The sequence below is a fragment of the Palaemon carinicauda genome, chromosome 17, assembly GCF_036898095.1.
Source record: "Palaemon carinicauda isolate YSFRI2023 chromosome 17, ASM3689809v2, whole genome shotgun sequence".
NCBI classification, from domain to species: domain Eukaryota; kingdom Metazoa; phylum Arthropoda; class Malacostraca; order Decapoda; family Palaemonidae; genus Palaemon; species Palaemon carinicauda.
The window spans coordinates 104,163,604-104,174,998 of NC_090741.1; the positions used below are offsets into that span (position 1 = coordinate 104,163,604).

Consider the following 11,395-nt stretch of genomic DNA (forward strand, 5'->3'; position numbering starts at 1 on the left):
TCATACTTTACAAATGAATTGTCTTTCTAAAGTATTTTAACTGCCATATTTGATTTTGAGTTAAACAATAACAATCGGTAGAAAATAATCAATTGCATTGTTGAGCGAGAAGAATGATCAGGGAAATAATGACGTGATGTTCACTATAAATTAAAAAGGATAGAATTGCGGAAATAAGTCTAACAGAAGAATGCCATGATAGAACAGGCGTATTTTAACGTTTGCAGATATTACTAAGAACCAAAACAAAATCCTATCGACAAAACAAGCCGCGTTCATTAATATAGCAATGTGTCTTTGCAAAAGCATGATGTGTTCGACTGGATAGCCTGAGCTTAATTTATTTTGATATAACTGCAAATTCTGTTTTCATTGTGATTTTGAGTGAATTTACTTTCAAACACAATGTTGAATAATTTGATAATTATAAAAACATTTCAGTTTTGCAGTTTTCATTTTCTTTTACAGTATCAGGACCTCTTACTGTATTTTCACTCACAAATTTATAAAAAAGAAATTCAGTGTGTTACAGTAACACAGCGTGTTCAATTAGAGTTGTCAAAAGTAAAATACCATTATATTGAAGTATGTCAATACATTTTCTAATTGAAATTAATTTTAATATCAAATAAGCCATTGATCAATTCTAAATTCCCATAGTCATGCGACTTCTCGTCCATAACTCTAAGTCAATCTTTCTGTTCGTAACTAACAAGTCTAACCAAAGTTATTATCGTGGAATTAAAGAGAGTAGCATCAATTACTGAACATGATTACAGAATATTTTAATGTTTTGAATTGAACTAGATGAAATCGAGAATTTTCAAAGCTTTGGGTGTGGAAACATGGTAGTCTCAAAAACTGACCATGGGTAAAAATGTTAGTTTAAAATCGTCCAAACAATAAAACGCCGCTTACAAGCGCTTATTTACAATTGAATCCCACTGAGTTACACTATTCATTTGGTTTATAAAAATGAAAAGTTTCCCATGAATGCTGTTTCTAATAAAATGTCCTTTTGGCCACAAGACAACGGCACTGCAAGTAATTGCCTATATGTTAACAAGAAAAAAACCAATTATGGTAAGTTGATCTTTATTGTAGCCTAATTATAAATTTGTAATATAGGCCGGTGCTGGGGCCTGTCATTCATCGGCGCTCAAGTGCAATGTGCTGGAGTTACAATATGAAATAAGTTTTAAAAGTTGGACGGCAAAATGGAAGAAAGGAAACGGCAATGGAGGTTAAATAGAAGGATTCCAATAAAATGTAGCTAAAGGTCGAAGGAATACTGCAAAGTCTGACGGCACTAACATATACTGACCACAATCAGTTGACTTCAATAGATAATGAAAACATTGAATATAAAGTTGATCTCAATATGAATTGTAAATAAAAGACATTGTAATTGCTTAGATCACACTGAAAAAGGAATGATTTATTCTTAGTATAATTACAATCCATGTATGAGATAAACAAATGTTATATAATTAAAGGAATATATTCCTTTTGCATTTGACTAAATATAAAATGTGTTATAAGTTTTCATCGATGACTTCAAATAGATTCCCCTTTAGATGTAGAAGAATTCATGCTCGAATTGTAAAGAATATTAAAATGTAATTATCAAATAGAACGAAGTCAAAATCTAAGGAGTTCGAACAAGTTTATTTCAAGTATATTGCTACTGAACACGTCCTCCTCCGTCTGCTACAACTGGTTGGATCAGGTCAAGTATGTTTTGCGAACGAGGTCGATAACAAGGAATAATAACATTACTTTCTTCTTGGCCCACACCATGAATAAAGTTCTGAAAGCAGCATGGTAAGATCTTAAAACTTTTGGAGTTCCAAAATCTGTTTAGTCATCACTCTTCGAGAATACCGGTGCCTGAAGTAGGCTACGGTACGGCAAACTACCGTAACCCGGGCGAAATACTGTAGTCTAGTATAGGGTTGGTCCATTACGAAACTCATTTTTGTTTTGCTATCAATGATTAATGGTTTTGAAAGTTTGACATAACCTATCTTTACCTGTACCGTTGAAAGCTAGACTGCACTCCGATGAGTAACAGGCTAAGGTAGAAGAGTCATTTGTATACAGTAGGTTAAGCCTATGGTAGGAAGGTATCACTCCTCTTCCATGCAATACTGTATAAACAAAACATAAGGGTAAAAGCTTATAACAGCTGCCTTTTATGTAAGTCAGACAGTTTTGCAAAAATATAGTGTAAAACAATTGTCTAGAAAAGTCTGAGCCTTTGTATATCAGGGGCCAGTTCCTCGCATTCATTAAAAATGGATGTCAACTAACCTAAACTTTCCCTCCCCCAACTTAACCTACAAGTCGTGTCCTTACCTACTTGCCTAATGGCCTGCAACCCCCCTTATAATGCTGTATTCTAAGTTAGACATAATAATATATTCAGGTGGTCGCTATCATACATACACCCCGAAAGGTCTTGCAAGGAGAAATAGTTGTTGATAAATTTTCATAGATTAGGATAATAACCCTAACAAAAGTGAGAGGTTTTCTAGGTGTATATATGTCATTTGTCAGAAACTTGTATTTTTTAATACATTAGGTTAGGTGGGTATGTAAGGTTCTGTTGCCTTTTACAAATTTTGCTAGGGCTTGTCCCCTGCTAAAGGTTGCGACCTGGGGACTACTAGATTAGGTTAGGTTGGCTTGTGCACACCCAAAGTCCCAGGTTCCCACCTGTGTCAGTCGGAAAAAGGGGGTTTCCAACGTGTTCATACAGTGTTCCTAGTATGTAGAATGGGATAAACGAGTGAAATTTCAGTTATTTGATATTGCATGAAATGCCAAGCACAAAACTAGTGTTTTCTTGGTGTTCTAGTATGTAGATTGTTGGGACAAGCATTTACAAAACTATTAAGTTCATTAATATTTTTTCGGTTATAATTCTCATGAAAAAACAGCTGATTTCTGACGTTTTTTACTCTTATTTTTTTTGGCTATCCCAACAAACTACAAAGGCTCCATTTCCGTTACAAGGTAATACAATTAAATAGGCGTATCTCAAAGGGGAAACAAACGCAGATACGACTTAATCAAAGTTTCTTGTTTAACCTAAGACTCCCGTTCTTATTTACCAGTGGTGCCCCTGTGATCACCCTTCCCAATGACTTTAGTGTCCCTTCTGATACAAGGCATTTCAGATGTACATCATCTCCTAGTTTCAATTGTCATTGTAATTTGAAAAATACACGTTTTTGACAATTACCACCTAAAAACTATTTTAAATGCCTATAAATACACCACTAAAACCTCTTATTTCAAATGATTGGGAAATTGACATATATTTGCCTTTTTTTATTTTTATCCCAACATCATCTTCACTGATAAAGTAGTGTTGTACTTTAGTTTACACTTTTAACTCTTTTTGAGAGAGAACTCGCAGCCAAACATGCCTGTACTGTATCCTAAAACAATTTTTCCAATACGACCCGAAGGAAATTCACTCACGATCCATATGTCTGTAAATACACTTATGTACTAATTTTTAAAGGTGGTTTAATATTAATTATTGTACATATTATAATCACCCTGACATCAGAAATTAATGAAAATGGATAATTCATTTTATAAATAGAAACAATTGACAAATTAACTCTCACTTTAAATTTTGAGGAGAGTTGTGTTTGTCGAGAGGGAGGAGGAGGGGTCAGGTTCTGCTTGGAAAGAGAATTTTCCTCCAGCAATTCTGATAAGATACTGTGAGTTTTCTCTTGAATGCCATTCACTATCACTAACGGAACCACTTAATTCACGCTCTATTTACAATTGGTTATCTTTTCTTTGCTTTCATGCGTTCAAGTTTGACAGGGAATCTTTCTTTAGATGACTGATTTTGCCTTGTCTTTAAAATGGCATCAAAATGGGGTAAAATTTATGTGAACACTACATGTGTGGCATACGGACAACACATAACTGTTTTTGTGCTAGTCCCCTTAATATTTGTTCACAATAAAAAGCTGATATGGCGCCAAATTCATAACCCAATACAAATTTGTATGCTTATATTCAAAGTTGATCATAACCCTAGGTACTACTTTACAAGAAAGAACTTTTAAAATGTCAGAGCTACCACCTCTACAGAAGTGAAGTTAGGTAATTGGCCAAATAAAACCAGTCACGTAACAGTGAAAAAGCCTTTGATTAGCTACTTGAAATGAGAATGGAAATGGTAATCAGTTCCAAAATGCAGAAAATAAGAAATTGTCTGAAGGCAATGAATTGGGAATTTTTTATCTATGACTAGTATCTAGGTTATTGTTAGTTTATGTCTCTAAGATGGGGGTCAACTGGGTAGTTGATTATGTCAGTTCTAGTCTCCAAACTAATATTGTACAATACTGTACAGGTACTTTACTACTGTAGTGTATAGCAAATCTAGGAAGTTTTGAGCTTCAATAGTCTTGTGATTTTGATAAAGATATATTCTTGCATTAGTTGCTTTTAGTTACTTATTATGAGCCGAGAGCTGAAAATATGCAAAGAACCACATATTTGGTTTATTTATTGCTATATCAAATACAGAACCAACACCACAGTTATAACCTAACTTAATATACCCCTTCCTAATCTGACTTGAAGCCCAATATACTTACCCGGCCAGGGCAGCAAAGATACCTCTTTCCTAGAATGACCTTGTAAAAATCCCCAAAATGTGTGTGTATCCAACCTTAGTTGAGCAGTTTGACTTGTATGGGATGCGCAACTATTGTACGCATTAACCCAAATCAAGAATGACTAGTAATCTTGCCTATTGCAAGTACAGTACAGTAATGCCATCTTCGTAAGGTTGATAAGACCAAGACAAGCTAGCCTAAAAAGATTAGAAATTTTATGGCATAAGCTGTAAAGGGCTAGGGTCATACAATAGTTTTTTAGGAGAGATTAGGTGGGACATTATCCCTCTTCATTAACCAAAGAAGTGTAAGGTCAAGATTGATAAGCTACGCTAGTGTGTGAAATTCAAGTTTAATGGCACCTGCATTCATGGCAAACACTCAACTGTTAATCACTTGATAATAAATTTTGGTCATCTTTAATGGCAAATGAACATATAAATGTAATTCATACTAAAATTTGTTCAAAATGGAAGAAAAATTAACTGGATAATGTTATGAAAATTGAATTTTGCTAATGGTTTATTTTGTGTAGCTGCTGAAAAAATTGGGCGTACAGTACATCATTTTTTTACGAATGCCTTACTATTTAGGTCACTTGACTTTTAGTATGTTATTAATATGATTGCTAATGCTATGGCTTCATTGAGCATTATAGTTTGTAGCTTGAGATACCGTAAATTGTACCATGTCAGGCATATCCCTATACAAAACTATAGCCCTCTTTATGACCTTTGATTTTCAGACTGATCATGATGCTGGGAAATCTTCCCAATTATTTTATTTTTATTCTATGGTTCTCATCTTTTTTGGGCTAATAACTTTCACTAATCTTCTTAAGCTCATTTTGTGTAATACCAAAAATTTCAAAAACTATATTTCAGTACCTTACAGTATTTAAACAAAAAGATGATTGTAATAGCAGTGTTTTGAGGTGTGCAATGCATAAACTGAGTGCACAGCACTGTAGCTATGTTTGGTGTGAGTGATATTTTATTCTCAACTGATAAAATTTCCAAGTCCCAATTGCAGTTTGACATTCGAGGTTCCACTTTATGTTTGGACAGTGTGACCCTAATCTTATATTATCAGCAATCCTATCACTAATGTATATGTTAGTATTTGAGATAATTTATACAAAAGATTATGATTTAATATGAAGTTCCATCATTTATTTAAGAGATCATGCTTTTTTTCAGGTTTGCCACCAAAGTAGGTATTGGTGGTGGAGTTGTGTACATCACAATCGACCAAGGGATATGGGGTAATAGTCGCCAGTCTTCTGCTGCATATGAGAGGTTGTATGACATCATGCCTGGAACGAAGAAAGTATCAGAAAAGGTATTGCAGGAAATCTCAATTTGTTTTTTACATTAAAAACTTCTCAAGTTACTGTACTGTGATAACTTTTCACTTAGAACATAACACATTCACTTGAACGAATACCAAAGAATTTAAGTATTGAAAACATATATCCTTTTGTTGTGCATGAAAACAATCTATTGTTTGGTGTCCTTTACAGTAATTTTCTTCCAAGGTTGCTTAGTAACAGCTTTCTGTATGTATATGATTTTTGGGAATTTTAACATTTTGGAGATCATTATCTTGATGAAAGTTGAGGAAGTAGATTAAGTATGATGATGCAGAGGTTGGATTTTTTATGTAATCATTATTTAATTACTTTAATTTCCTAAAGTACCTTACTGTACTGTATTATCATTTCTTAGTCTCCTTAGGTGATGATCATGTAGTTTATTGCTGCATATTCCTCCATGCTTCTTGTTAAGAATTTCTGTACTATTGATATTTCATAAATTGATAACTCCTCCATTTCCAGTACTCTTTGCTGCCAAAACCCGACGTTGTCAACGTAAACTTCAGAAGTTACTGGAATAGTGGTGTGTTTTATACGTTTGACTTTGTTGCCAACATCCCAGAAAAAATTGGTAATGTGAAGAATACAGTTGTAGATTTTGTGTCTTCTAGTACACAAACCAAAGCCTCTTCGGAAACCCCTAAAACGGAGGACACACCTCAGACAGAGGACACACCTAAGACAGAGGAGACCCCTGCCCAAGAGATTTTGGAAACTGCTGCCCCTCCTGAAGATGTTATCCCTCCTCCAGATGTACCAATATCTGAAGAGAAGACCGAATGATATACATAAAAGGGTCGTAATATATTGTATTTATCATATTTCTAATTTTCCAATTTGTATATAGACAAATAAATGGTAAAAATGTTCTTCCAATTAACTGTTGTCTCAAGTATGTACGTTACCTGTGATCAACATCTAATTGTTAACCTACTGTACTTGATTTGCACTCACCAGAGTCCTAGGTCCTTACCCACCTGGCTGTCCAACATCTTTAGTTTTACCAGTTCCAAATTTTACTTTTCGCTAAAGATAAAGTTCATGAGGCCTAAACTTATGATATTCATTGTTTTTTAACCAACACTGTAGTTCTATGTGATGTAAAAGGTGACTAAAAGTACAACTGCTGCCTTACAGATAGACTTTTTATTCAAGGGCTAAGCCCACCCTCAATAGCTATTTGACAAGTTCAGGGGAGTTCAGTTATAAAAATTGAAGAGCCAAAACTATACTATGCCAGTTGTGTTAAGGCGGCCGGCCGGCTAATGCCATTTTTTAAGGACAGGACTTGACATTCATATCTCTTAATAAGGTGACTCAGGACATCTCCAAAATGCATAGGTATTTTTGCCTCTGACCTTCGGTTTTGTGATTCCGGGGCAATTTATCCTGGAAATGAGTGTTTTTCAAATTCTATCTCCTCAATTGATAATATTAAGACCTTGAATTATTACACTATACAGACCTCCAATCAAATAGTGTTTTTTTTTTCTAAAAGTAATTTTTTTCTAGATATTTTTTTTTTTTCAATGGTAAAAAAATAAACCCTATAAATTGGGAAGAAAATTAAGGAATAGAAAATGAAACAAAAATTGGAACAAGGGGCTCTATTTGATTGTTTTATAATGTCTTTCTGAGTTATATACCAAATTTCAATGCTATATCTTTAAAACTAGGAAGATAGAATTTGAAGGTCATCAAGTATAGTTTTGAGATAAGGGCGTTCAAAGTTTTTCTTTGTATTTTTACAAGGACAAAATTAATGAATCATGATTATTATGAATTTTGTTCCTTTTTGAATATTAATAAACCAAAACATTTATCAAAATTTAATTCCTTGTGGGTAGTGCATGTAAGTATCCACCTTTTAGTGTTGTTAATGGACGATGGGTACCTGGCCAGTGGACTAACATTCATAAATCCAGTCCACAGGGTCCCCAGCATTGGTTAAAAAATCACAAATGTTGAACTAATTGGGGTTTTTCTTAACTATACAAACCAGAGTCTTTGTAAAAGTATAATTTCAAAGTAGCTTACATGGCTATTCAACTTTCTTATGAAGTACAGTATTAGTAGTCACTGGAGGGGATGAAGGGTAAGCCATGTCCACACAATAGTCAGCTCTGCACACACTTTTGACCTTACACCTGGCACTTTGACAGTTAAGTTAGGTAAAAAAAGAGATTAACTTGATGTTCTTGTGATTGTGTTGGTAGGAAAAATTCAAATATAACTTTTAAAGTTTTCGATTTGTTCCTATATAAATACAAACCCTCATCCTTTAATAGTAGACTTATTCATGCAAGGGAGAAAGTCCCTATCAACCAAACTGGAAAGTTTACTTCCCAGAAAATGTCAGAGCACCTGGTCTTATATAGGAGGAGAGGTGGTGACTCTACTCCTGTCAACCTTGTAATGACCTGAGCACGAAGATGTCGCTGGGTCAGGGTCGGACCATACAAGGTAACTGGTAGACGGTTATAGTAGAACCTGGGTCCCTTTGATGGATAAGCTGTTTGAATGTATGGTCATGAGAAATGGTTTTATATACATTCTAACCATTCTTCCCTCATATGGTGGGGAGAAACCAAACAAAACTTGCCAGATAAGAAAAGTTGCTCTATTATGAGGTTTACTGAAGACTTTCTTATTCTGCGAGTCCTTTGACAGAGACGATTTAACAGTAAATGAGCAATACATGCTATGAAATGTTCAATACTGTACTCTGAATGAACAAGATAAAATGACAGTGGAGGCCCAGTAGAGTAGGGTTCCCCTGCTGTATTGGACTGGAAAAACAGCCGTCAAAGTAAAGTACTTGCATCTGATGTACGGTCCAGCATTTGCAGCGCGACAACAGCACCTGGAGGGGAGTGACAGCCATTCACCCTACCTTTCAATTGAGATTTGTGTCGTGACTGCTCTCTTGGACGAGATGCTTGTCACGAAAGGGAGCTAGTTTTCCTCCATTATCTGTTGAGCAGCTACCACCAAATTGAGGATAAAGGTTTCTGAGGACCCATGGTTGTACTTCTTAATTTAGTGGGTAGTGAAGATTATCTGGCATTTCCAGACTCCTATGTTCTTCCTGAAGGCTGGGGTGGAGCCAATACCCTTGACTTTGTGATCTTGCATATCTTCTTCACCCTTCTGGTGCTGAGAAAGTGTCTGGTGTTCTGGCCTGAGGCTCTTAAGTTCTCTTTCAATTGCACCATGTTACCCTCGTAGGACAGAGAAGCATGTCATTCTGATCTCTGTAAGTCACTTGTTGCAGAGAAGAGATGGAGAATAACTTGAGTCTTGGACAGTTGGGTTCTGGGTCTTGGCTACAAACTCCGGAACAAGGTGAAGTAAACCTTATTCCTTCAATCATAATGACACTACATAGAAAATGCTGTTAAGCACGCATAATAGCTCCGCAGAGACTAAAGCTAGCAAGAAGAGTCTAGAGGGTTAGCTCTATGTTTGATGTTTGTCTCCAGTGGTCACATAAGTTATGAATAAGAGACTGGAGGACTCTGGGTAACATCCTAATCCAGGGACTGAGCTTGTGCTGAAGGGAAGACTGCTCGAGGCTTCTTTTGAGCATAGACATTCCCAAGAGGAGGAGAGATTTAATCTTTACGGTCTGAAGACCTAGCTCAAGGCTGAGCGGTAGCCTTTTATCACAGAGACTGAGAGGAGCTTTTCTCTACCAAGAGAGAGGAGATAAGCAATCAATTGTAGAGAGGCTCCTACCAGAAAAGTAACCCTTTTACTAAACCAAATGAAGAACATGGCCCACTTCCCCTGGTAGGACAGCTGCAGAAGACCTTCGCAGGTATCCAGACATCTTGTGCAATGCTTTGTAAAAAGTCTTTAGCTCAGAGGTATTTGGTAACGTAGTCCCCAATAGTAAAGTGCAAGACACACCACTGATTTGTGGTACCTCTGAAGGTGGTCCAACGAGGTACTAGAACTGGGAACCAGAACACTAGGAGTTTCCTGTTTCACGATGTGGTGAACAGATTGATTGCTGGTTATCCCCAAAGAGAAAGAAGTCTTTATATAAGGACCACTCCAAGCCTTCAACTGTCCCTAATAGCTAAGCATGTCTGCTAGAACATTCCTCTTCCCAGGAATGAACCTTGCTGACATCTCTACAGCGTTATCCACTACTCGTGTGTATCTACTTTGCCAACTTGCAAAGGGTCTGTAAAACAGCGCTGCCTATTTCACTGACATGCAAAACCCGAAGTGTTTTTGCTCATCAATGCTACCGAGTACCTAATCAGACTTGGAAAGCTTGCAGTGTTAGGAAAGATGCTAGCATTTCAAAAGTTTGTTGATATGCAGGTGCCTTTCTTCTGTGGACCACACCCCTGAGCCAGCTTGGGTCCTTCTTGGGTGTTTTTGTGAACAGCAGCATCTCTAGAGGTGGAGAGTTTTGTGAAGCTCCCCTGGCGAGTTTTTATCGTTCAGCCACCAGGCAACATCGTCTCATATTTCCTGTTCCAAAGACGGTAAGGGAGAATACTTGTTGCTGACCAGTGATGCTTCAGACACCACTGGAATGATTATTGGTGAAGACGTTCATCCAGGAGTAGTTTTTCGAGGAGACATGTCGAGATGTTACCACTAATGAACTGGAAGTTCTTGGTTGCCCAGAAACATGTGTGCTGTCCCCAAGGTTCCTTATATGATCATCGGACAGAAAGACTCACTGTTACTGTATCTATTTGCATGCCCACATACTTCTTCCTCTGCATGGGTGTTTGAGTAAGACTTTTCCCAATTGATCATAATCCCCATATTGTGACAAGAGGAAAGAAGTCTGACTAGATTCTGGAGAAAGTCAGGATCAGCCAATTATCTAAACGAGATACCTCGAGAGGCAAATCGCATTTGAGTGTGCCCAAGCTTAGACACGTTAACTCTTGTGTAGCAGTAGGAAACAGTAGACAGTTCAAAGCAGAGCTTTAAACTGGTTCACTTCTCCCCCAAGGACAAAGCAGAGGTACTGATGGAGGGGTATCTGGAAGTACAGTACATATTCTAAAGGTTCACATGAAGCACAAGTCTTCCTCTGATGGCAGACCACATGGTGCTTGCCATCTCCCTTGAAGAGTGTCTGTTGAGCAAACACGTTCAAAGAAGAGGTTAACGACTGGTCTCCAGGCGGCAGATGACTTTACCATCAGGAAGAGTTGACTGTAGATGTCGAGAGAACCATCTCAAACGACTTCAAACGTGTTCTTATCTTCCATCAGTTTCACCTCTACTACTTAGGCCACAGTTATCTGCAATTTTGGAGGGTAGGTTTGAAACTTCATGGGTGTGTAAGAGTGGGTTGTTGGGAGAGTAGACAATATGTCCCGAAGAACTT

General features: G+C 36.8%; 1 protein-coding gene across 1 annotated transcript; it reads left to right on the plus strand.

The window, feature by feature from the left end:
• The first annotated feature begins 1,666 nt into the window (after positions 1-1,666).
• QIL1 (MICOS complex subunit MIC13 homolog QIL1) lies at positions 1,667-7,166 on the plus strand. The gene is made up of 3 exons (XM_068391259.1): positions 1,667-1,824; positions 5,855-5,996; positions 6,493-7,166. Exons 1-3 carry the CDS (start codon positions 1,799-1,801, stop codon positions 6,811-6,813), a joined length of 489 nt encoding a protein of 162 aa, XP_068247360.1. The 5' UTR covers positions 1,667-1,798; the 3' UTR covers positions 6,814-7,166.
• The last annotated feature ends 4,229 nt before the right edge of the window (positions 7,167-11,395 follow it).

What these genes read in the sequence shown, in the direction of transcription:
- QIL1 (XM_068391259.1), top strand. Translation starts at nt 1,799, where the DNA reads ATGAATAAAGTTCTGAAAGCAGCATG. An exon ending in AAAGTTCTGAAAGCAGCATG is followed by an intron (nt 1,825 to 5,854) that starts GTAAGATCTTAA and finishes GCTTTTTTTCAG; the next exon opens with GTTTGCCACCAAAGTAGGTA. An exon ending in CGAAGAAAGTATCAGAAAAG is followed by an intron (nt 5,997 to 6,492) that starts GTATTGCAGGAA and finishes CTCCATTTCCAG; the next exon opens with TACTCTTTGCTGCCAAAACC.